This window comes from Mugil cephalus, chromosome 5 (genome assembly GCF_022458985.1).
Source record: "Mugil cephalus isolate CIBA_MC_2020 chromosome 5, CIBA_Mcephalus_1.1, whole genome shotgun sequence".
Lineage (NCBI taxonomy): Eukaryota > Metazoa > Chordata > Actinopteri > Mugiliformes > Mugilidae > Mugil > Mugil cephalus.
Window position 1 is genome coordinate 18,836,785 of NC_061774.1, and position 27,323 is coordinate 18,864,107.

Consider the following 27,323-nt stretch of genomic DNA (forward strand, 5'->3'; position numbering starts at 1 on the left):
GCGAGCATCGAGCGGCCGGGTTTAAGTCCGGCTATCCTACAACTTCTCTCTTTTCTCTCTCTCCGTACAGACCTCGTAATCCCAGGAATGCCACGAGAATAACATGTTTTCTAAAATAAATATAAAAAAAAAAGCTACTCGTCAGGCTCTGGTTGAGAGATAACACATAAAAAATGGAGTGGCAAGGGAGTAGTGAACTGAAGAAGGAGTGATGAAAGACGGGAACAGGCCCTTCTTGGTACTGCAGTGTGATGATCAGTGGAGTCTAATGAAGGTGCAGATGTCCCACAGGAGTCTTACGCTCTTTTGACGACCACTGGGAATGGCAATTAATGCATAGTGTACTGAAGGCAGATGCATACACACACACACACACACACACACACACACACACACACACTGGCTGGCGCACACATCCAGGCGCACGATTTACAGAAAGCGTACCACCGCCCCACTTGCTGTAGCCTGAATTCAAACGGTGCGAACGCTGTGTGGTGCATTCAGCCGTATTGCACTTAACATCAGATTATACATTGTAACCGGCTACCAGTGAGCAGCATTATGTCCATTATGCCACACCAGCGGCAGACAGAATAGCTCACTGCTCAAGTGATTCCCTCCATTGTGCACGTAACCACCCAGAACTCTCGACATCATGGGTCCCATTCTTCCTTTGGATTCGCCGCAGAAAGGAGGCCCGTTCCTTCTGCCGTGCTGCCCCATATATCAAGTACGTGAATCAGTGCAGCTGGATCCCCTCACGCCAACCGGCAGCTCATTATCTTATTTTTTTTTTTTTTTTTTTTTTTTTTATTCCAGCCGGTCAATGTAACGACACGCGTAGAGATATGAGATAGATTTGGAGTGGGGAAGCGAGCCTCAGGTGGATGGGTCCCTGCACTGTGGATTAGCCGCGCTGCGTGTGTGTACTGTGGAACAACTACTTTTAGAGCAGGTCACCGAGGGACCTCAGAGTTATGTAAAGATGAAAGGATAAAATGCTGAGACAGGAGAGTGGGGAGAAATGGACAGAGTAAGAGATAAAGAAGAGAGTGTGCATGTGCATTAGTGTATTTGTACACAGGCATCTGTGCATGAATGAGTGTGCGCGGTGTGCGAGCGTGCGTGCGCACGCCTGGGAAATGTTATAAGCCAAATACGGCTGGTCTGCCCTCTTCTGAGATAAAAGCACCTGCCTTTATACCTCTGAGACTGCAGTGTAATGGCACTACAAGACCGAAGCTGACACAGAGGCTAGAGAAAAGGGACATGGGGGGGGGGTCTGGGTTTGTGGGGAGGGGTACAGAAACGTCGGGCGGATGACGTCAATATCATCCCTGACATTTACGCTGCAGGGGGTGGAAAATGGGACCTTCCCGGTTCCCCTCCAACCCCTCCTAGCGGAGGAGAGATGGGCGCGAAACTTTCTTCCTCTTTCTGTTTGTCCCCTTCTTTATCCTTTGAAATTACCTTGACCTTTGCATATGCCAATTGAAATTGTTCTTTCCTTCTCCTCATCCTTCATTTTGCACCGCTCTGTGCCTACTTGCTTCCCGGCGAAAATGTCTTCGTGCTGTGTTTTTTTTTGTTAGTTTTTTTTTTGTCTGAGGCTGCATAAAAGCATATGAAAAGTCTATGGCAGCTGCCCCTGCCATTCTTCATCTCCAACAAACGGGCACAAAAACATTAAAGTAACAAGCCAAGGTTCTGCATTCAGCATGGGGTGGTTCTATTTTTTTTCCGCTTATTTTTTTGGGCAAAAGATTCAAACTCTCATCCGTATAATCCCTCAATTGTAGAAGCAGAATGACTTCAGATATGTACTGTTACCAAGGACATGCAGCTCATTTGAAAGGGTAAAGCAAGCCATCTGCAAAATATTTCTTTAAAAACGCACACACACACACTGGTAGTTTAGCATCAGACAGCAGAGGTGCTATCAGTTGTAGTTAAGGAGGAGGGGTCTTAGTTACCTCTAGGTTAATGATCCTCATTAATACGCGCTAATATACCCCAGGTCATGCAGTAATTAAAAATCTCATTCAACGCTCTCAGCTTAAACTGACTGACTTGGCTTCGTCCTACAAAGATTAGCATTTATTATTTGTCTCCGAGGTCTGTGGTTCATAGAGAGGGGTGAGACTAATAGTCTAATGTCGAACATTTGACTGGGCTGTCTGTCCTCCTGTGCCTAGTAAAGGTTTTTGCCTTTGCTTGGCTGGGCACAACTGTTTATGAGCTGAAAGCGTTTGCAGGTTGTGCCCTGGGGAGTTGCATCACGTTTGCGAGAGAGTGTTTGTGCAGAACGGGACCACAAACAAGCTCTCCTCGAAATACACGCTTAGGCATACACCTAGATGCACAACTGCATGCGAAGTCCATTAGCGTGGGGACTTCCATATTCCTCTGAGTCAGCTGATGTCAGCTGATGCAAGGTGCGCTAATTGTAAGACTGCATGACGATTGCATGTTCTTGCGGGGAAAAAAATAGATGACGGATAGATAGATAAACGCTAACTCTTACTATTTATACAACAGTATGTGTGGTAAAATAACATAAAAGAACTGCCGCGTACAAGCTAATATTACCTAGACACCTCAACCAAAAAATAAAAAAGAGAAATCACAAAATTCTTTGGAATGATCAGCCACTGCATGACTACCATTTTTCTACCATATTCCGTGGTACAAAAGAGCCCAATGCCACGGTTATTTACTATTGCCAACTTTTCTGGTTTACTTTCCATGAGCTTTTTTTTCCCCCCCTCCAGTTGTACACCTGTTTTCGCAGAAATAAAGAATACGGATTGATTAAATTTTTCCTTCTTCGCAACCATTTCTTTTTTCTTAAGGGAGACAATTATCTCTTTGACAGTGGCCTTTTGCAAAATGAAAGCACCGTTGTGAAATCCGGCGGAGTCAATCAGATTCCATTGTGCATTGTCCCATTATTCGCTGAACACCGCTTGTGCACGAAAAAAAAAAAAAGCCACCGGAGGTGACAGCAGACTCACAGCTTCTCCGCGGCGCTTCCGAGTGCGTCCGAACCCGAGGTGCAGGAGGCACAAATGATGTGGAAGCTCAAGCCCGTTCACCTTGAGAGGGAGAGAGAGAACAATGCTCAACTGTAAGCTAGTTAGGGAGAGCATAATGTGGATTATTGTATTTTCCCAGCTCTCAGTCTTTTTTTCTCTGCTGTTACTATAAATAGACGCCGCAGAACATCAAAGAGAGGAGATGTTTCTCTCAGCAACAGGCCACAGTACAGTCATTATCCGCTGGCTCTAAATCCATCACCCCTCTTCTGGCTGAACCCACTGTAGAGGATACCAGGGACTTTCCATTTGTGCAGGCATGTGTTTGCTTATAGCCGAAGGAGACTGCTGACTCAGCCTCGCACACATGCACACGCTTCGCATAGCGTTACAAGACATAAGAATGATTTCATTGAAATTAAGTTTATTCATGAGATTACTGTTCAAAGCGCTATCTCTCGCTGCACAGGGTCGCAATCTGCAATCCAAAGCGCCGAACAAATCCGGATCGCTCACCATCTCGCCTTTTCTCTGTGGTTCTTCCGCTCGCCGTTCCCGTTTCTCTTTGTTTTTCTGTTATTTTTCCTGTACCTTTTCTTGTACTTTTTTGCGGAACCGCATTGTCATGGCAACCGCGGCAATTGGCGGATGGTTCAGCGGGGCCCCGCTACGTTTGAATAGGTATTTGTGTAGGCACCTGTGCATGTGTGAAAATGAAAGCGTCCACAGTACAATGTTAAATGTGGGTTCCTGTATTCGGTGCGCCCCCTGTGTTTTCCGTGCCACTTTTCATGAGAAATTCCGTATGCATTTGATTTTTGATGACTGTATTTTTTTTCCCCCACCGATAATGGCGAGGGATGTAGTTTTGCTTTGCCTTGCCTCTCAGATCTTTATGAATTGTGATCTTTGCAAATGGAAATAAAGTTATTTTCCACCCACTATGAAAAAAAAAAAAAGATTGTGTGCTGGAGATATAACAAGAAGCACAATAATGGTGTAGAAATTCAGTGTGTCTTGAACTGGCATAAACATTGAGTCTAAGCTTCAATGACTCACATTTAAGTGCTAATTAGTGAAGTTGTTTTGAGCACTGAATTAAATTTTTATTTTTGGCAAATGCTCTTACTTTCCAAATTCCTACCTTCATCTTTATCTGAACAGTGTATCAGCCTCATTTTAATCTTTCAGTAAACATTAATTATTGCTTTAGTCAAAGCGGCTTTTAATTTAAATTAACTGCGACTTACTTCTGCGGTGTTATGTTCACTTCCAAGCAGGTGAAAATGTGGCGTTTAATTTGTGCCAGTAACAATCCCTTCCCAATTCATGCCCATAACACTGGATCTACGGTGCACCTTACAGTCTTACTCTTGTAATTTAACTTTCCGGCGAGGCAGATCGGAGGAGAGGTTCCACCCAGCATTTCATCCCGCTGATGTGTGTGCTGTAACATCTAAAAGCTTTCTCCAGTGGAAATAGCCAGCCCACAGTTATTGGTCTTGCAGATACGATATAAATCTAAGATGGTTTGTCCAAAGCGGCAGCCAGGTTTCCTGATGTTTTGTTAGTGTGTTCGCTAAGTGCTGAGACCAAGTGCTATCTCCAGTAATCAAAGAATTTATTCATGTGTCACCCACGACACTTCTCTCTGGGCAGAAAACATGGAAGCAGAAGAAAAAACAAAAACGCTTTTTTCCTTTATTCATGGCTGGGTGACATTTTTTTAAGTAAGATTTATTTTTGTATGCTTATATACGTATACAGTATTTATATAGTGAATTACTTTGCTGCTGATTTATATTTATTACATTCTCATCCCTGAAATTTACTCTCTTTCTGCCACTATCGGTTTGATTCATTAATGTGCGCTGGGCTGCTGAGCGAACACAACGGCAGCAAAAAGCTGATGTATTGTTACAGGTTTTGCACACATACTGTACACCCAGACATTTATATTCCCCCCTTTTCAGATCTGCTCCTTTTAGCAGTTACAGTGGACGTTTAGAGGTAATGGAAGGCTGAGAGGAATAGGCGTCTATTCCGCTGCACTTTGGGTTGAGGGCCTGTGCGTGTTTGTGTAGCGTTTTCGCTTGCACTGCAAACGTGCGCGCACCTATAGCCATGTGTGCTTGTGCAGCCATGCGCGCGTGTGCATGCATTGATGTGGGAGGAGGAGGCTATTTATTTTGATTGTTTTCAATGAGGGTCTGATGCACAGAATCCATAACAATACCATCAATCCAAAGCGGCAGCAACAACATGGATGTAATTTATATGGTAATGCAGCCTCTATGGTTTGCCCCAAGTTACACAGTGGACATCTCTGACAGTGGACAGCATGAGTGTGCCATAGCATCCTAATGCTATGTATAGCCATGACACGCACACACACACACACACACACATACACACAGACACACACACCAAGGAGTGCAGAGGCATGTTTCAATTAACAGATGCAGATAAAACCAGGACTGCATTTGTGCTTCTGGGTCTCAAGGTTGAGTGTGTTTCTCTGTGTCGGGTTAAACCTGCCTCGGCTTTCATCCTCCAAAAATTATATATAAAAAAAAAACAGACTCTTGAGTGAGAACTGACACTCCTGGGTCAGATGTTTGAATTATGGAGAAATGCGTCGTTAGAATTGATTCAGTGGGTTCCTTTCGTTTCAGAGCACCTTCCGTCCATCAATTATCTATTACCGCTCACCCTCTAGGGGGCTGCAGGCGGTGGGGGACTGGAACCTATCCCAGCTATCATCAGACGAGAACCTAGTTCAGTACCCAGTAGTGTGAGACCGCATGAATGTAAAGGTTCATATGCATGCCGCGTGTGTGCATAAGCTGACATATTTGTTTTTGTTGTTATCTGGACAAGTTCAAATAAGCATGTGATCATTTTGTGCGCGTGATAAGGGTAAGCGTTAACCTGGCGCAGCCACACTCCATCCTTATCAGAATATGAGTCTGCTAACATGCCATTTGGATTTCATTCGGGGCGTATTTCAACCGAAACAGAGGGAGAAAAAAAAAACATAAGTATATTTTCTTAAGGCCTTGGGAGTCTTTAATTGTCTGTGGCTACTTCAGTACAATAATTTAAGCTATACATGTGCAGATTTTTTTTGCAACTTCAAACCAAGGTGAATCAGCCAGTTAATAGCTATGTCATGTCAGAGTGTTCAGTTCTGTGCGTGGCTCTGCTACTTCGTACTCAGATCCCTGATACGACGATAAACTTTGTAAATTGGTTCATCAGAACTTTAGTTTAATTAGTTTCCAATTGGTTTCTATTATTCCTGCGCACTTCACACGAAGGCCAAGCGATATTGTTGAGAGGATACCAATCATCAGAACCCATCTCTTCTGAATGACCTCAGTGCCGTCTTTTGTACAGGCGGGGTTTGATTTGTGAGTGAAAAGATCGACCAAGGTTAAAGTCCTTTGAGTTTTTCTTGCTTCATCTTTTCATCTCTTCGCTCTGCATATGCATTTCGCTTGAGTGAAGAATTCTGCATCACATCATTCTTTTTGTGCGCATCCGTAATTTTCCAACTTCCAACTAGTTTGCTCTTTGGTTCGATTTAATGAGCACACCGTGGATCACTTCTTGGCGAAATATTGTATTACTAAAATAACAATCAGAGTGTTAATAGTGTTTTCTAACAATTCTCCCTTCACAATTTGTAACAGAAAGCATGTTCAGAAGTTTTCAAGTGGAATGAGTACTTCTGAGTGTAGCTCAACTAATTTGTACGTGTGTGTGTGTTCGTGTGTGTGTGTTTATTGTGCATATTTCCAAACTACATCTTGAAATTGAGAAGATCTTTAATTCTCATCAAATTTTCTTATGTGATCAATAATCTTAAAGTCATTTTATTGCAGTTGGACCAGGTAGACTACCAAGGATCAGGGAGCTCAGCTTTTAGGTAGGTGGGAGCAGAAACGTGGAAACCGAACAGAAGCTGAGATGAAAATCAGTTTTAATAAACCCTTCCTCCCAAAAATCCCGGTGTTTCTAAACTCTACATGCTTTAAAGTATTATACTTAAAATGTGAGACACTGCAATTCACCGGAACAATGTGATACTGTAAGTCTGGATAGCACCTTTTCATTTTGGCCAACTGGAAGGCATCTTTAGCTACACCTCTCGGGTTGTTTGTGTACGGTCTGCCTGCTCGGGAAAAAGGGGCCTCCGTAGTTGTGAAGCGACGAAGTGATGCGGGCGAGATGAAAGAAGTGCGCACGAGCAGAGGAGGAGAGCTCTAGGCCAGAGAAGAACCCAGACACTCTGTTACACATCAAAGAAAGCACCAGCGATACAATCATCTCTTTAGGCTGTGGAAGCCTAACTTTATTAATTAAAAAACACGTCTGTTGAATCATCATCTCATCTCTGCGCCCCCCGCCCCTCCTTCCTCATTTTATCATCTTGTGAGATGGCGCCGATTACGAAACTGAAGAAGAGAGAGGGGGGAGGCCGTGGGAGAGCTGTATGAAACGCGTGAACCGTTCCTGGGTACGCCGCGACTTCCATTTGTTGCTCGCACGCGCCGCCAACAACAGGTGTGCGTCTTGCCACGGTCGGACTAAATGTGAAATATTCCAAGGCGATGAATAGGAGGGAAGAGGAGGCGAGGACTTGAGAAAAAAAAGGGAGGGAGCGAGGAGCAGGAAGAGCGATGGAAGAGACAGACTGCACTGTATAGATGAATAGAGAAAAGGACCCATTGTGTCAACAGCTGTCTAAATAGCCCTCGGATCACGCGTACGCACGCCCGTATATGTGTATAGTTAGACCCACACACACACTGACTGACAGCTCCCCCTCAGTCCAACATCTGTGCTGACAGCAGCCATGGTAATGAGTCTCTGCGTGTGCCAGCATGGGTGTGTCATTTCTTCTTCCTCCCTCATCCCCGCGCTCAGCCCATTCACTCATTCCACAACGGCCCCGTCGCGTTCGGTCCCCCCGTCTTCTTTTTCCCCGTTATTCTCCGTCATCTCCGCAGAACCGTGCGCTGATTGACTAAGGAGCGGCTCGCTAAACGGGGACAACGTCAAGCGTGAAGTTGCGCCGCAGATCCGCGGCGCGGGGCCCCTATCCGGAGTCGCTATCCAGGTGTGCGCCATCTCATGCAGAGGTGTGCGGGAAGAAAGGGATGAGAGGAGGCAGAGATGGAGAGATGATGAATGGCTCTCGTTAGAGGGGTAATTTGTCTCTCCTTGTCTGACTGGGCTCCAGCTGTCGCTCCATCCCTCGCCCCACTCCACTCTCCTCTCCTCGGCCTACCACTCCTCACCTCAGCCAGATGGGTGGACGGATGGATGGATGGATGGATGGATGGAGGGAGCGAGAGGGACAGAAATAGAGGCTCGGGAAGAGAAGAGCAGTCAATAAGCAGATTTATATGTGATGCATAATACCACAGCGCAGTGAGGAATAGCTTTATGCAGAAACAATAGATCAACACAAAACTCGATGAATCAGTGGCGGCTTCCACGAGCACAGCAACAGGCAAAACTCGTAGACTCGAATGACTCATACAGGGAAGTCGAAGCCCGGTGCCCGCGCGGCAAACTAATGATGATATTTTTTGCGCCGTAGCCAAAATCATCAGGGGACGCCTCTGATGCTTTGTAACACAGTGCTACAGTCTTAAGATGCCTAGATTCATCCCCATGATACACTTCTTTTTCACACTAATCAACACTTGCGAGAGGGCCCCGGATCCAAGGAGTGAGAGACGGGCAGAGGGACGTATACAGATGGCCGGGGAGGCGGCTGAAGGATGGCCACGGAACAGATCGTCAAGAGATCCACGTGAGCCTCTTTGCCAAGTCTTTGTTCTAATAACACAAAGCAATTTCCACTGACCTTTCTGGAAATGTAGCGGGCAGAAATGACTGAGTTAAAGATGCCCCACAGCATAATTGCTAAGGAGATTAAAGGGCCCTTAATTGCTTTTGGCCAACTGGTGCAATTTTTCCTTTTTTGTAATTAAAGTAATTTAAAATATTAATAACTGCGCACACACACACGTAACATCAAGTGCGCAAGCTCACGTGCAAAAAGATATATATATATACACACAGTGCAAGTGATAAAAACATGCAGAGAAACTACCTTAAAGGTGAGGTTCTATGTGCAGATGGACGTTCTTCACTTTGTCACCAATAGCCTCATTATGGGCCTTGTGAAATATGCAAATAGATTCTTTCTTGGCCTCCTTTGAAGAGTGAGTGATCGATTCACCTCGATCAATGGCTTTTTTGCATGTGCGCCGTGCCTTATTCCTCCTTTACCTCTTCATTCCTTTTTTTTTTCCCCATCTCCCATCTTTCTCAGCCCCCTCTTATTGCCTCTTCCCTTCCTAATTACCATCCTCTATTGCTTTCTCCCCTGTTCCTTTATTGCCAATAAGTTTTGTCAGCTCATCTCGCCCGGACCGTCCTCTTTCCTGTGTCCCCTTCTCTCTCCGTTCATCGCAGTGCTCTCTCTGCCTCTCTCCCTGGTTACCCCTGTGACCTCCCTGTCTCTGCCCCATCTCTCGCCGTCTCTCACCGTCCTTGCTTGTCCATCTCCCTTTCCCTCCTCTCGGCCACAGTGTTTGCTTTGCCATTGTTTATCCATTTTTCTCTGTTTGCTCTGAAGAGATTGACCGTACACACGCACGCACGCACACACACACACACACACACACACACACACACACACACACACACACACACACACACACACACACACACATACCTAAACAGAAGACAAGGCTGGCATCCCTCTGGGGTGCAGTTAACGTGGGGCTGGGGATCGATCCTAGCTCTGGTTTCCATGACGCAAACCTCTAAGCTGGAGCATTTTGGACAGCACGACAGAGGCCTCAGTCGGCCCCTGTTTTTGTCAAATACATTTCTGCAAAGAGCAGACAGAAGCCGAGGTCCATGATTAATGCGCTTCATTTCGATGCAGCATAGATGGGCAGGTTAGCCAAGAGCTGCAGTACGTCTTTGTTTCTGAAATGATGTCTCCATTGATCTTCCTTCCACCCTCTCCCAGGTACTTTCCCCAATGCAAGAAAAAAAAACTAAACAAAAAAAAAAAACAACAAAAAAAACTCATCTATCACCGCCTTCAGAGATTTTGATTTCTGTCAATACTCTGTGACAGGAAGGAGAACGCTGTCAAATTACAATCAAGCCACATCTGTATTACGAAGACGTGCCGCTGAGAAAAGGAGTGGGGGGGAAAAAAAGAAAAAGGCGCGATGATGAATGTTCAACGATCTCGTTCCCTATCGTCGAAAATCTCAGTACTTTTGTGTCTTCCTCCACCTCTGCCCCGTCTGGTTTTATCCTGTATGAAATGACAGAGAGACGGCACAATGAAGGGAAGGAGGCTGTGCATGGTAATGCCTCTATTTTCCAGATGAATCTTTCAGTGGCGGAAGAAAGAATGGAGAAAGTTTTTAAAATTGGAGCTGAATAGTTATTTCTTCGCCTCGTTATCTTCTACCAGTAGAATGTGAAGGACAAGGTATCCCTGAGAAAAAGGGAAAAAAGAAAAAAAAAGAAAAAAGAGGTTTACTTCAAAACAATTTATTTATAAATGCGTGAAAAGAAAACTTTTCCGGTGCCCGGGGCAGTCATGTTGAATCGAGAAAATAAGTGATTATATTAAAACTTCTTTGGTCGCCTATCTAATTAGTGGTTATAATAACCTGAGTCCTTTAGCGCGTACACTGGACTCGGTGACCTCATTTTTGCCGTTTTGTTGATTGATTGAGCTGCAAATATGGCAGACATAATTATTCTATATTTTGAGCCGTCTCTAAATAGAATTTATTAGATTTGTCTTTGTCCTTGATTCCAAACCTTTGGAGAGTAGAGTGAATTCTCTCCATCCCTCGCTTCCCTCTCTGGTGGATGGGACAGCCTGATTGTGTCCACGCATCCCATGGCTCATACTATTTAAAGACTTGGCTGTTAACTTTCCTTTGTCTGACGCATGTAGAGGACGACCGCGCAACGTATGTAGGTCCTCATGAACGTCTTCTTCCATCGTTAGTGGGACGATTTGGAAGAAGACTTGCTCAATTCTGTACGCACCGATGGCATTATTCGGTCCGGTATGACCGGTAAATCTTGGTTGCTAAGACCTTGCGGATACTTTGCAGAATCAGTCAATTCAGGACACTTTTGTGCCTTTATGTTTGTTGAGTTCCATAGAAAAATACAGATGGTATGACATGCAGCTTCTGAGTGCCCATATTTATTTGTCGTAATTTTTTACAATATCTTGCAGTTCATGCGTTGACAGTGATGGATATTATCCCTCATTGTTTGTGGCATTTGCATAGAGAGCAGAAACATATTTTGTCTATAAATCAGTTTGGTCGTGGCGCTTACGTTACAATGATGTCAGCACTTTCAACAGCATGTGCAGTGAGAGCTGACTCATTACGGTATTTAGGAAACCCGTGGACTTTCTGCGTGAGTCTGTATCTCTGTAGAGTTTCCCCAGCTTCAGCAACCATTCTGCATTTGTATGGGCTTTTCCAAGAAGCAGGCTTACTTAAAGGTTAACTTTGTTGAGTGTATCCTGCAGCAGGTCCTTTTATCCGTGCTGCAGATTTTAAAGAAAGGATGTAATCAAATTTTATGTCCGGGTATTACCCATCAGAGAAAATCGTAACATCTATTGTTTTATAGTTCATTGTTTGCACGAGAACTGTGCTGTGTACACCGCCAGTCAAACGTCTGGATACACCTTCTCTTTGAATTGAATGAGAAGGTGTGTCCAAAGTTTTGACTGGTGGTGCATCTCGCCAAAAGCAGATTCAATGAAAACCATTAATGTCAACTGAACTCGGCCGGAATGTATTGGAGGCAGACGTCCAGGTTGAGTTGTTTGGAATGATACCAGAGATGAGGAAAAGAAAATCCATTTTTCTGTAATTTGGGCGGACCGGCCATTTAAAGGTTTCTGGCTTTTACTCATCAAAGATATCCTCATACCTCATCGAGCCTGCCTCTTTGAACGGGCCCCTGTATCACTGTCAGTCAGAGCCATCTGTTTTGTCTAACGTCCCCTCCGTCCTTCTCTCTCTGTCCCTCCATGCTCCAGGTCGCCCACTCCCTCCAACCTCTTCCTCCACCCTGCTCCCTCCGTCCCTTCCGTCCTCCTCCTCGTCCGCCCCCCACCACCCCTCCCCCGGCCCGTCTCCACCGATCAGGGAATGCCAGGTGCCCCTGCTGGAGAAAAACTCCACCCACTCTCACCTGGAGCCCCACCCGGAAGACTCATACTTGCTCCGAGCCCAACCCTCCTCCACGGGTAAGAGAGCGCTCCATCCGGCCATCCTTTTATCCTTTCACGGGCTGTGTTTTTGCATCAATATGTCATCCATCACCTGGGTCACCGCATTACCTCATCACGTGTCCATTTCGAGATCTGATTTACTCGCTGCTCAGTAAAATGCCGAGCCATCCTTCGCTTTAATTTGATGTCACATCTTGTTCTGGTCTGGTCTTTTTTTTTTTTTTTTTTTTTTTTTTTGCATTCCTCTGAAGTCAGCATTTGTTTGCTGGACTGGGAATCAAACCAAAGAGAATAACAGATTACAAAATGTACCATTAGAAACATAAGATTCAAATCATGGTTATTTGATGTTGTTTTCGTGGTGGAGAAATAAAGTATTTGATTGTGATCGTTCGTGGGTAAATGAAGCATTTTCTAATACGTTTCTATTTAAATATTAACAACAGTAAAGATCTATGGTCCATATTGGGGCTTTGGTTTGTTTCTAAAATCACAATTATTTATTAAAAATTCATCAGTTTTTGAATAAGAATAACCACTGACAAACCACTGTCATTTCTCAGAGTTCACTTGCTTCTGGCTCGGGCGGCGGTTTTGAGCAAACAACTTGTGATTTGTTAATGGATTACAGTTTAAATGTTACCCTCCCACCTTTGTCGATTATTGCCGCAAAACAATGACGCAACTGAAAGCAACCTCTACTCTCTGCAGAGTGCAGTCTGGTTGCCAGTGAGTAGATGTGCTTGTACTTCTTTTCCATATGACATTAATAATCCACCAGAAAGTGAAAGGTAAGGGGATGATGAATTTTAAGTGCCGGCAGGAGGATCGGTGTAGCAAAGGCAAACTAGTTAGTTTCCCCGGCTGTAAGCTTTCTCTTTCATCAGCAGACTCTCTCTTGTTGGCTGTTACAGGCCCCGTGTGCTTATATCAGCACCTCACCTCTTATTTTTCTTCCCTGTATGCACACACACACACACACTTAAACACACATGCAGAAATCTTCAGTGATGAGTTTGTTCATCAGCGCACACATTCGTTCTCAACAATTAGCTACCGTGGGCCAACTGTCTGCCTCTCCGTCCTCTCTGCCTCCCTTTCCCACTCTTCCCCTGTTTCTCCATTCCTCTGTGCATCTGCACTTGTAATCAGCAGATATATTTAGCAGAGGCCTGATGGGAGGGAGAGGGGTGGGCAGAGAAGTCCTAATGTGATTTTTGGTGGAATACAATCTATTGTTAATGGCGTTAGGCTCTCCTTTGATCCAGTATAAATCTTCATTAGGGAAGGCCCGGGTCCCAGGTTCAAGAGCAACGTGATTAGGAGGCTTTTAAAATGACGTTACATCAGCTTTCTAATTGGTTTACTGTTTGCTGGGGCAACATCAATCATTAGCCCAGTAACCGCACAGCAAATAAATTCACTCTGCCACTGACACCCTAATGGCAGACACTGGCAAAGAGGGAGAGTGAGGCTCGCAGGCACACTCTCTCTTTCTCTCATTCTTGTTCACATACACCCACACTTTCTGTTCCGGGGCTTCTTTCAGTCTCCGCCGAGCGTGTACGCGCAGACAGCGAGCGTAGAGACACAAAGACAGAAGAAAGAGAAATGACGGAGAGGCAGGGGAAAAGAGGCAAAAGGAGGCAAATGGGAGCAGAGATGGAGAAAGCCAAACTTTGACTTTTGAAGTTGTTTAATGAGACATTGTGCGAGGAAAAAAAAATCAGAAAAGGGTAGAGAGAAGAAAGCATCCAAAGCGTACCAGTAAAAATAGACAGAGAAGGGGAGACAGGCACCAAGTCACACAGGAAGTCAAGGAGACGGAGAGGGGAAAAGGGGGCATGTGAATAAAATAAAGGATAAACCGATGAGAGCTTCCGAGGGTGAAAGAGTGATATTTGGATGGAGGAAGAACAACATTGAGATGAAATTGCAAATTGCCACGTTTCCCAGCCAGGACTGCCAATCTAATGGGTGTAGAGAGAGTTCTTGGCTTTGGGCATCCATTAAAATCGACCTAAATGAGTTTAGAGTGGCAGTCTGGCACTGCGTGAACATACCCTGGCATGTTGGAAGGCACGGGAACGGCTGTGAGTGAAGAAAACACCTATAACCAGCGCCTGTTTATGCGTGCGCTGTGAAAAAGCTCGTCTGTCTGGATGTGCATGTTTGGTGGGGTCCTGTAGAGAGTGGATGCTGCGCAGGAAATGAGCCTTACCAATCCAGCCAGAAAGTGACCACAGCGAGATAATCCTCAGGAAGCCGCATGCTGTTTGTGTGTTTGTGTTCGCGCGTGTGTTCCCCTAAAGTAGTCCACCATTACCTAAGATAACAGGTGGACAGACATGACTTGTGCTGCTAGTGAAGCGTGACAGGAGAATGGGGACGGTACACTGTTGCAGGGGATTGGCTGGGAATTGGTCTTGCGAGTGTTTACGTGGGAATACTGTCTGGCTCGGAGCACCTGTCTGGGAACGCTCCCTCGGAACGCCGGGAGAGCCGAGACCGCCAAACAGAGCGTAGCAGATCGCTCCTGGAAAGAGCTTGCGCTAGCTCTGTCTCTGGCCATTCATTATGCATGGGGAACACTAAGCTATTTTTAGCCCGAGCCTCCTCTAAAGTGGCTAGCTATCTCCTGCCAGGGAAGCCACCTCAAGTCACTGCCGAAGCGATGAATGTTTAATGGCTCTGTTGAAACGAATCTACAGAAACAAAGGCACAACAAAGACGCAGTCCCTTGTTCTCCGCTAATGTTATTCTTCCTAATGGTGCTTACGTAAGGGTGACATTTGGGTAACAGTGGGATGATTTGTGCGTGTGTGCATTTATATGCGCGCGTGTGGGTGAAATGCACACATGCATTCCTCCTCATGGAGAGTGTTTGTTTTTGGCTGAATTTGATGACTCTTCTCTAGCGGATTATTGCCTCCTAATTAGACAGAGATGACTAGCCAAGGCAGGGGCGGTGTGTTTGTGTATGTGTGCGTCCGCATGTGTAAATGCATGTCTTTAAGTTTATCTCCCTCTCTGTTGCCCGCGCGTGTTTGTGTATAATAAAACCGAGGTGGGAATTAAGCCCCCCCCCCTCCCCTTTGTCAGCACATGCGTGTGTTTTTGTGCACAGCTTGGTTTCACCTCGAGTTCTCCTTCTGCACTCTGAGCTCTGAGAAGAATGACAAATGAGGAGCATGTGACATTCTGAGACAGAGGACATATGAAGCAGCAGCAGCAGCGGTGGCGGCACACAGAAATATACCACCTCATAACACGGGCAGCATCGCAATAAGCAATAAGGAGGGGTGGGGGGTGCATGGAAAACAGTGGAGACCGGTGCGGCGGATTTTTTTATTTTTTTTTCCAAAAAAGAAAAAGGGGAAGGAGTGGAGATATGGGGCGTGAAATAGAGAGATGGAGAGACAGGGTAGAGGGAGGAGAGGGGGCGAGGGGAGGGAGCTGAGCCCTGCAATGATCCCTTTTTAACTGCTGAATGGGCATTTCTGTCTCGCACACGTACGCACGCACACGCACACATACATACACATCCTGCCCCATGACTTTTCTCTGTTAACCACAGAAAATGTCAATAAACTGTTTGCCCATCCAGGGCTGCAAAACAAACTGCCTTGGTTGGTTCCTGCTGCCAGCTGGCCACACACACACGCGCACACACACACAAACTGTGAGATTAATACGGTGTGACGAGCCCTTGCCTCTCATAGAAATGTGTGTGTGTGCGTACAGTGTGTTTTACAGGAGAGGCAGGTTCGCAGACACACTAATGCTCTTCTTCTGAATGAGGCCCCTTTGAGTTGGCGAGCATAAATGAACTTCCAGGGATTAGCCTGCAACAAACCCACCAGCTTACAGCCACAGTCCCCTCTCTCCACTCGCTGGGGACCTCGGACAGAATTAAACTGGGTCAGGCCTCGGCTCTCGGCTTCTCCCCCCAAAAAAGAGTGTCTGGTGAAAACAGAAGAGAGAGAAAATCTTTTCACGATCGTCGTTCACTCATGCTGGTGAGTGAAAAAGGGGAAAAGATAAAGTGGAATAAAATGTGGTCTGCTTGGGTGCGCGCTAATTGCTCTATTTCCTTGTTGCATGTTTTGTCTTTTATCGGGTTCCTGGTAAAACCGCTGTTCCTATTAGTTTACCTGCGAGTTGTAGTTTAGCAACCAGACAATTCATCTGACTCTGTCCCCTATCTTAATTTATTGGACCCATTTACCTGCAGACTACACAGTGCGCTGCCTCTGTTCCAGTGGTTAGTCAGATTTGTGTGTCTGCGGCCAAAAAGCACGCTCATTCTTCTTGCCGCGCATGAAAAATGGCTGACATATCGGCCTTGCTCCTCAGGCAAGACCCGCTTCTCAATATGCTTTTGTTTTCTGCAGCGAACTCTGAGGATTCTTTTTTATGGATTTGAAGTCTGCATGAGAACAAATTTCTTTGACATGAACCTCCCGTTCGGTAACAGGAAACAAAAGAGAGAAAGCACTTTGTCTCCGATCATAAATATTTCGTATCCAGTCTGGAGAGACTTTTTTTATTTTAACTTCCCGCAAAGGTTGTGTAACTTTTGTGAGTTTAATTGATTTTTTTTAAGTATTTTCTTTTCCTGCAGCTGTATATTTCAGCAATGACAAGGGTAAAATACAAGTCGTTTATCCGCTTTATTCTGCAAATATTGATTCAGCGCAAGCTAAACGAAACAATCATGTTATATCGTGCAGCAATTCTGTTCAGTTAACCTGACAGCACACGACAGCTCTGTTGGCCCCAAGAGGCTACAAAGAGAGTAAATGCGCAGAATTATAGACAATACTTTTGTCAGAATTTAGATTTTTCTGGCGTTGTGTGGTGACATGTAATACAATTTGCTGCCAGATGATATATAACAGAATTTCCCTTTTCTCTTTGAGTCGGTAAGCGAAATGTCTTTATTGCAGCATGTGCAAAAAGTGGTCGATATGACTCAGCCCCTGTTTAACTATGTAGTGGCGGTACAGAAGAATCCTCTCTCCTGGTGGTGTAGGGCGCCTGCTCATGTACAAACGCGCGGCAAAAGCATACAGACACTTGAAGAGGTTTGCGCACACGCTCGCGATGGCCGCAGCAGTTTATGGGAAACTACGACCAAAAAAAAAAAGATCTTTTCCATACAAGGTGTGCCATATATTATTCATCCCAATTTGAATGAAAAAAAAAAAAACGTTCAATATTTATGGCAGGAAAGTGAACGAAGGCGAAAGGCATGCATTTTCCACGCAGATTTAAACATGGGAGACGGCGGGTGTGGGTGCCTGCTTTTATTTTTTGCATCGCTGCGTGCAAGCTTTCTTTTTTTTTCTCCCCCACCTCCCCTCGGTATATGGCTTTTGGTTGTGTGCATTGTTGATATGCTTAAGCTCGATAAAAGTATTTATGCAGAAAGGGTGCAGTAGAAGCGATTTCACATTTCTAGGGGCCTTTCAGGGTGGGGAAGTCAAGACAAATTTATTTATAAAGTGCTTTTAATAAACATGGTTTATCTTAAAGTGCCTTACATCTCAGCAAAGGGGACGAACGAAATTCAAATAAAAGCAGGATGAAGTAGAGGGGAAACCACCCTCACCGAGAAATGAGGCTACATGGGAAGGAGCAGGTGTAGGTGGGGAGTGCAAGATTTAAAGCTCACTGAAAGCTCTGCAATTAATTTACACTGTGCATGTATGCATGATTTAAGGGTCTGGCTTTTCCTGCCACTGTGTAACTGCATCTGCAGTATGTTTGCATATGCAAGTGTTTCAATGCATGTATCTGTTTCTCCCAGGAGCATCTTTGCATAGGCAAACAGATGTTTTGTGTCTGTCCCGCGTACCAGGGGTCAGGCCCCATCCTTCTCTCGTCCCCTTCCCCTCTTCCCCCTATTCTCTTCTTTCACAAGCATCTGTTCTTCACGGGCCATGTTGGTGACACCTGCGTCCCCAGTGGTATCGCAGAGGAATCAGGTCACCTTACAAACTGGTTGCCATTACAGCTGGGGTTCTGAGGCAGCTCAGTGCCCCCTATCTGCACTAAACACCCATCTCGGAGAAAGGAGAAAGGAAATGAGCGAAAGTCGTGTAGCTCGCGAAGAAACAGCTCTATAAATACATTTAATTCCTGGATTTATGTGCAGGATGTGGTTGCAGTGCGTGTGTTTTTTTTTCTTATGTCTCAGCGTGTGCGTAAAAGTTGCCATCGTTTATGCCTCTTCGGAAGCTCGTGTCTGGCAAATATCAAAGTAGAAAAGCAGACAGAGGGTGCAACCCATCCACACGTCTCTCTCCCTCTCACATACAGATTCTTTTCTTATCTAATTGAAGAGAAGATGACAAATGGAGGAGGGCAAGTGTGATCACGCAGCTTGACAAAGCAGTTGCTTCTGTTGTTTTCGCCCCACACATATGTGTGCATATGTGCGCTTACTCCAGCCTTTGATCAGTACGAGAAAGGCAACGGGCAAACAAACAATCACTGCAGTGTGCTCCACGCTCGGATGTGTAAAATATAGAAAAAGTGGGACGTGTGGCATTGACGAAAGAATTTGCAATACACGTCGTGAGCCAGGATTCAGAGCCAGATGTAACATTGATGATTTGGTGTGTTTTCCAGTAGCAGCATTTCGATTCAGACAGCAGTAGAATAAAGGTATAGGCAGTTCATCTTGACATGTGGAAGCATTTATTTTTACTAAAAAAAAAAAAAACGTGTGAACAAATAGCATGCTCATGCACAATAAGTGATGCTGTTGTGTGAAGCTCTCCTGCACTGTATAGTATGCGGTTTATTGATTTTCTCGTATGATCCTCACACACTATTTCACATGCACATTGAGGATGGACTCAGATCCCCCACTGATTCACATAGGGAGAAAGGTGATGTGTGAATGGGTGTTCTTGTCTGAGTCATCCCGGTTTGTTTTTCAGCTCTCTCACTCAACAGTCCATTAGCTCATTGTTGGAAGGGCTGGTATTGGATTCTAGCTGACATGTTCCCCCAAGTCTGAGAGCAAGAGATGAGGGCACACGCTGTGCTGAGTGCTCTAATATTGCTCACACGCACCTACTGATAGTTGTGAAAAAGAAAACTGGAAAGAAGGAAGGAGAGGGAAGGAGGGAGGGACGAGACCAGGAGACCTGGCAAAAAAATGGTGACGGTCAAAAGACATAAAACAGGAGGCAGATTGTGGGAAGATGATCGTCAGATTTCATGTATCTATTTAGCTGGAATTTCCTTCTCAAATAAATTATCGACCCGAAAATATGACACCTACTCTGAGCCAGATGATGGCAGAGACAAAAGTAGCCAATAATGGGATGTTAATGGGGTTATTTGCTCGCCGAAAGAGCTTCGCTTTTGACATGCTAAGAAATAAACAACAAATATCAAATGACATTACGGTTCTACGTCTGGATTTGGAGCCTTTTGTAACGAAATCTTTGAGTTCTTTCATTCGAGACGTTCTTCGATGAAGAAGTGCATATCTTAAATTCCTCTCCGTTCTTGTTTTTTGTCCAGGGGCTGCCAACCACCACAGTCAGTCCACGCTACGGCCTCCCCTGCCGCCTCCACACAACCACCACACTCTGTCCCACCAGTCTGCCAACAGCCTGAACAGAAACACCCTGAGAGGGGGACGCAATCCCATCCACGCCCCTGCTCCCGGCACTGGAGATGGGCCGACCACCCCCGAGTCGGTGCAGTTGCAGGACAGCTGGGTGCTCAACAGTAACGTCCCGCTGGAGACCAGGTCAGAAGAAAATGTTCTCGCTTTTTTTTTCCCTTTTCTTTTTTTTTTCTCCCTGTTTTTATACTTGACAGGTTTACCTGATGCCAATGTCTGGAGCCACATACAGTAGGCACAGCAGTGGGATAAGCCTTGAGTAATCAATATTGAGGAATGAAAGGTCAGATTCATGCTGCTTCAACACCATTCCTGTGAGCACGGAGTGGTGGTGTCAGACAGAAATACTGAGGGAAAAAAAAAAAAAGCTGTGAAGTGAAATACCCTTGAATCAGAACTTGTTTACTCGCTCAGAGTAAAGGAAGACTTGTCACATTATAATGTTGGGGATAGAAATTTAAGAAAAGCCAGGCCAGTGGAAATAAAGTAGCAGAAAACATTAGTTGGTCACACTAGAAAATTTAAATAGTCAGTATCACCTAAATGGTGCTGGAACCTGTCTGTGACTAACAAGCTAACTGGCAACTAATCTCTATAAACAAATATCTGCATATGAAAAGGACGAGCAGACACAAGCGCGATGAGCAGATTGCCCCATCGGACCCTGACAGCAAGCTGACACATGGTTTTCATTCATTCATTCATTCATTTTCTGTAACTGCTTTCGGGGGCCTGGATCCTCTCCCAGCTGTCATTGGGCCAGAGTCGGGGTACATCCTGGACAGGTCGCCAGTCTGTCACGGGGACAACACAGAGAGACAACTAGACCACCATTCACACTCACACCTACGGCCAATTTAGAATCATCAGCTGACCTAATGAACGTGTCTTTGGACAGTGAGAGGAAGCCAGAGTACTCGGAGAGAACCCGAGCAGCCTCAGTTGGGCGTTGAATACAAACCCAGAACTTTCTTTCTGTGAGGCATCGGTGCCAACCAGCGCACCTTTTAACAGAGTCTCAAATCCAACAGCAGTCTTGTGTCTAGGGTTGGTAGTGGGACAACAATGACATTTACGTTTTGCCTCATATATATTAGAGCATAGCCAGTGAGCTACTTCATTTATCGGTGATAATAGTGTTATTCTGAAGCTGTTTTTGGTAACTGTACCACGACAGTTTATAACAGAGTGCTCTTGGCCTACATGAAGCTAGAAGGCATGACACAGATAGGTTCTGAACTCTCTGTTCCTTGAAAGGTCAGCACTATTAGGACAGGGTCTTACTCCGAGAGCAATGCAAATACAAAACAAAACTTTGCTTTTCACCACACACATTATCCTGCCTCCACAAATGAATCCAATTAGCATAACATTGCACTTGAATTAACTGACTTTGTATATGGAAATATTTGCTCTTTCAAATGTTGCTGTGACTACTTTACACCCACCTAACACTCAATAAATTGCTGTTGTTCTCTCCTGGCATTAGATTATAAATTTACAATTCTTGATACAATTGTATGTCACATGTATACTCTCTGAAGTCAGAGGATGAGCTGAACTTTTTCACGCACCACCAGAGGAGCACAGAAATATCACGTAAATGTACAGAATATCTCTATGATTCTAAGCCGATACAGAAACCCCCACCCCAACATGAAAATTGCTCCGAGCTGTGATTGGGAAAAGTGCGCCACTCAAATGTATTCTCTACCTCATCTCCAAGCAGGATGCCGACAACAAGCAAGCGTGTATCAAAACTATTATGCATGATACCTGGAGAGAGGGAGCAGGAAACACAAACCATTTCACACACGCTACACGTGTGCATTTGCCAGTGCACAAAGTACACTTAGCAGGCAAACAGAGCATTCATGCGGGGTATTACTATTCATGAGGAATGCGGGGAGAGGGGAGCGGCGTACATGCTTGCTAGCATGCGCGCCGTTGTTCTCTTGAGCGTTTACTCTGCAAGCTGTAGTTGTGTTTTTCCTGCTGGGCGCTGGGGCTTCCAGCTCTGATGGGCCCGGATGAGCTCCCCAGAGTGCTGGCCCTGTGCAGTATTTATGAGGCCTGGCCATGTTTAATTCAGCCCCACTGATCTCAGGTCTATACTCAACCTGTGCTGATGTGGCGTGCCACAACCCAATGCATGATGGGTAAGAGGAAGCGCGGTGTCAAACAAGAATACCTACATCTTTAACGACAAGCTATTTCCAGTTGCAATCGCTTTTCCAGACCTGCGTTGCCGCGGTGACGGCATGAACGCCATATCGCGATCCGAGGACACCTCAGAGTTTTGCGATTTCGCTGTAATGACGCGGTGATCGCAGGTGAACGAAGGCTGCTTGTCGACTGCCATCTTCACAGATTTATATGAAGCGTCTCAAGTGCTCACGCTGCCGAGACCTCCGCAGCGCCAGTATTTGGTCTCGTTCAGGTGGCGGGGTTGGGCATGGCTCAGAGCCGGTCCCTGTGAATGGAGCCCAGAGCAGCACACGGCAGAGTTTCCAGCTCCGCCCTGCAGCCCAGATTGGGCCCTGCCTCTCTGGTGCAGGCTGCGGAGGAGGGTGGGTGAGCTGGCTGGAGCTGCTGGAGCTCGTGACTGGGTCAGAGCCAGGCGGGCAGAGCCAAAGAGTCACACCATCTCCGCGCTGGCAGAGCTTGTCCTCTATCTCATTATTACCAGCGGCTACAGGAAATGTTGAGCAACCTGCTCATGTGAGAGGGGGGGAGTGGGCGCGTGCGTGTTGGACTGCGTACATTTGTGTGCATGATTGTTTCCAAGCATGTGTGTTTTCTCTGATGGTGACCGCTCCCCAATGTAATCATATGTAAATCTTGGCATTTGTTTTCTACTTGTTATAGTAAATGTGTGTGTGTGTGTGTGTGTGCGTATCTGGGTGTGTTTTGGCTTGACCCAACCCCGTGACAGCCCTGAGAGGATGAAGATTGATCACCTAAGAACACCCCAGGGCTTGAATGACTGGCAGGGACTCAGAGAGATACAAACAGACGAAGGAGGGGAGCGGTGATATAGCGAAGAAATATAAGTCGCAGAGCGGGATGGGTGGGTGGGTGGCTGGAAAGGAATGGTTTACGGTAGAGGAGGGAGAGATAAAGGCGGAGAGAGGAGGTGATTGAAGGAGATTGTTTTGGAGAGTGTGTGCGAGAGAGAAGATAGAAAGGCAGGGGAGGGAGATTGGGGCCCGTGGAACATGGATACATTTACCTGTGTGAGATAAATGACTATAGATGGCTGCTGCCACTTTGTGTGTGTGTGTGTGTGCGTGCGTGCACGTGCGTGTGCGCGAGCAGGAGCCAGCAAGATCGAACGCATTCCTCAGCGTGAATGCGAGTGCACATGTGAGTACATGTGTAGCGGCATTTTTCTGAGAAAGCCCCTGATTTCCAATCGGTCCCTTGGAGCCTCTTGGCTACCTGATGCCAGGTTCAATCTCTCTCTGTGATCTCGGGACATTCCCCCGCACCCCGCGCCCGCTACTCCACGGGCCGCAACTCTGGGGGAGAATTAAGATCGCTGAGAAGGCTGCAGCATCTCAATTTATCTGGAAAGAGCAGCAGAGGGTGGGGTGGGGGAGGCGAGAGGGTGCCATAGATTACTTTCAAATGCATTACAGTGGGGACAGATACGAAGGTGCTACCTGTGGGAACCACGGGGGGTGAAGATGAAGAAGGAGGACGGCGAAATGATCCATTCTCGGCCCAGGAAGCACTGCTGCAATGTGCATGGCCACCACATAATGTTATGCAAGGTTTATTAATGATGCGACCTTGCTCTCACACAGTATTTACTGTAATATTCCATAATTTTATGCAGAGGTATTACCTAAACAAACATCTCTATTTTTTTAAATGAGCGTTCACTTTTATCTGCAGTTCATTTTCCAGAGTAAACACAAAAATGTTTATTCATACCGAACACAAACTACAAGAGCAGGAGATACACTAACTAGATACTTGCACTAAGACGCGTCTGGTTCACAATTTAGCTCTCGAGCAGTCAATCGTGTTATTATTATTTCCTAAGAAGTCGTGATCTCAGCCGTTCAATTAAAATGTGCCGGTTCTGACTGTGATTGCAGAAGTTATGCACACCTACAGCTTCATGTAGACAGGTGCGTAGGAGGAAATGTCCAAAGGTAAACACGTTCCATTGCGGCAAACTTAAATAGAATTACCTTTCGGTCCTCGGTTCATTTTAATAAATAAATAAACAGAAAATCAAACTAACATGTTGCCTCAGTTTTTTTTTTTGTAAATCTTCAAAGATAGAATAGAATAGAATGCCATTTGAAGAGCTTCTCCTTTTCGGTGCAAATTTTGGATGCATGAATAATAGATTTTAATATTTTAGCTTGTAAGGAACATCAGTCAGCCTCACAACTTCTCATTGTCCTCTTTCAAAGCAATTCTCAGCAAATGCTCACTGCACGGTATCCACCTGCCAATTTTTTTCCCCCCTACAACAATTCTCAAGACGTCGTCCTTGAGAACCATGAGCACCCGTGCACCCCGAGCTCTTTGTTTCATCCTCAGATCTTAGGTGCTTCTCGGTCATCCCCGTACCGAGTCGACCTCTGTTAATTGTTCTCTTCATCTGATGATGATTCTCAGAGCGCTACCCTAAGCCACCACGTGTTTGTGAGAGCAGAGCAAGTGAACATTTCACGGTGTGCGCGCGCGCGTGTGTATTTGCGTGGGCACGCAAAAGCGTGTGTGCTTGCTCGCTCAGGGGGAATGCGAGCTTTGACTTCCTGCTAATTACCCAGCATGCTCTCTGTTCTGTGGTTAATTGTCCAGGTCCTCCTCTCTCTCAATGGGGAGCAGGATTGGAACGGAGTGAAAATGCATCCTCTCTTCGTCTCCCCGTCTGTCTTCCGATCTGTAGCCCTCATCTCTGTCTTCTATCTGTCTCTGAGGTCGCTGTCGGTTCGGCGGGGATGCAAATTAAACATTCGATCGCAACGTATAGGGCGATACCACGGAAGGCTGCCCCCCCCAAAATTTCTGCGTCGGTGCGCGCCTATGTCTCAGTCCATGCAAATTTGTGTCAGTGTGCTAGTTTTCCATATGCGTGTGTGTTGCACGTGTGAGACAGGATACATGACGGGGAGGTGGCACTGGTTAAGGGGATCTCTGTCAGCTCTCTCTAATTATGTGTGACATTTCCATGCTGGACCACTGTCAAAAAATTCCGCAGTATTCACACACAAATGCAGCACGCATACAAGCACACACACACACACACGCCATAGTCTAATGATACACAGTTGTGATTGCCGGCTGCCTCCTATGATAGAACCCCTCCATAGTCCTAGGCAACATAAATCAATGTCAATTACCTCCCCAGAGCACATTAGACACTTTCCATTCCTACTTGTAATTAGTAGGGCCCATAGACATATTCCCATCACACACAATGCTCGCAGTGGAGCTTCCGCACACAAACAACAAAGCTGGAGAATGAAATGAAATCAGTGCGCAGGTTCAAATGCATACCAGCACACTGAATCATAAGCGCCGTGTCGCGCGGAGCGCGAGCAATTCACCAGCTCGCCCTCTCCCTGCATTCACGCACGCATTAGGAGGACCGTAATTAATTATCGCTGGCCTCGCGATCACAGAGTGTGTCAACGTCTGTGAAAATGAGTTGAAGCGAAGACGCATGCTGCTTGACCTTGGAGACCCGCGCTTTTGTGCACATACACATACATGTGCATCCTCGCGTTCGGTGGGGGGGGGGGATACGGGTTTGCGCATGCATAATAAAATTGATGGCGGTGACACGGAGTGTGGTATTTTTAGACAATAACCTCACAGTTTTTTTTTTTCTTTTCATTTGCGTGCATTCTCCTCGTGCTCTTTCAGCCTCTATCTGTCTGGAGTCTTTTTTTTCCCTCCGTGCCTTCTTTTTCACCTATTTTCCCCGCTGTCACACTGACTACTCTGACAGGTAAAGGGAGTGGAAGGAGGAGAGAAGAGGTGGAAGGGGAAAAAAGGGAAGAATCCAACAATAAGTGGCATGAAATGATGACAGAGGAATAGGGGAGACGGAGCGCAGACTGGCTGAATAATTGACAGAGAGCGGAACGGCGCTCCCAAACCAAATCTTCATGCTTGGAGCACGTCACCTGTTTTCACCCACTGTTTTCAGACAGGCAGACACATGTACAGACACACTGCTAAGAAGCAGCCGCAGTGATTAAAGACACTGGAAGGATAGGAGGCCGCAAAGTGCACTTAAGCACAGTTTTAAATCCAATCATCCAATTCAGTAACAGTGGTGGGTAATTACTGGTCCGCTCCTACTAGCCTATCTAAATAGAAGAGAGAGTGAACTACAGAAGAAAGAAGACAGCAAGTGACACACATCTATTCTGATATGAGTCACATGTCTTGGTTCTGGCTGCAAAAGACAAATCATAAATCTCATCGAATCCACTGACTCCATTTGATAAAGAAACACCTTGTAACTTAACTTCGTGTTACGCTTTTTATGATCCCCTGGTCAAAACATTAAACATTAAGCTGTCAGGAGTTAATGCTGCTAGATAACTCTTCAATTTCCCACCAAGAACTCGGCTAGACGACACTTAGAGCATGACATAAAAAAGCCGTGGTTGCATCCTAAGTAATGTCTTTTTAAACATTTTATATTTTAACATTAGCTACCTGTTGTTAACAGACGACTCGCAATAATGGTTTGTTCCATTGTGATTTATGCAGGACTTGCCTGTAGTCGGTGGTAGCACGGCCTTTGGATTTCATTATCGGGCGTGTTTCAACCAGTGCAGAGAAGAAAAAAAGAAACCTCGGCATGCAATTGGATTGTCCCACAAGCAATCAGAGCCAATATTGTTGCAACCAAATTCAACTCCACAGTGCACAGTTCAGTTCAATTCAATTTTTATTTATATAGCGTCAATAACACTACAGATTGTTTCAAGATGCTTTACAGAACCCAGAGGCCCAATGTCCCAGAGCAGGCACCAAGGCAACGACAGCAAGGAAAAGCTCTCTTTTAACGTAAACCTTTTGCAGTAGTTAGCTGATATGGGGGGGGGGGGGGGGGACTTCTCTCCTTGAGGTTGGACGTTTAAAACCTGCGTCATGCTCGACTTTGTTGCGGTTACTTTTTTGTCCATCACCTTAGAGCGCACGATTTGACTTCCAGTCCAGTTCAGGGCTTGGTGCCTTTTTTTCTTTCCTAACTGCAACTTATTTTTGTCATTTAGCCCATTTATTTGGACGTAAGATATGTGAATATTGCAGAAAAAAGGTGGTTTGATTAGCA

The 27,323-nt window shown here is 45.6% G+C and overlaps 1 protein-coding gene across 6 annotated transcripts in view; it reads left to right on the forward strand.

Annotated features, from left to right (window-relative positions):
- tenm2a (teneurin transmembrane protein 2a) overlaps positions 1-27,323 on the forward strand; it is a 199,958-nt gene that overhangs the window by 126,075 nt on the left and 46,560 nt on the right. For 5 of the 6 annotated variants that reach the window (XM_047584604.1, XM_047584605.1, XM_047584606.1 and 2 more), the window contains 2 exons: positions 12,163-12,372; positions 19,900-20,131. In XM_047584604.1, the coding sequence (XP_047440560.1) occupies positions 12,163-12,372; positions 19,900-20,131 (442 nt within the window). The remainder of the gene's footprint in view (positions 1-12,162; positions 12,373-19,899; positions 20,132-27,323) is intronic. The other variant, XM_047584610.1, reaches the window with a different exon arrangement.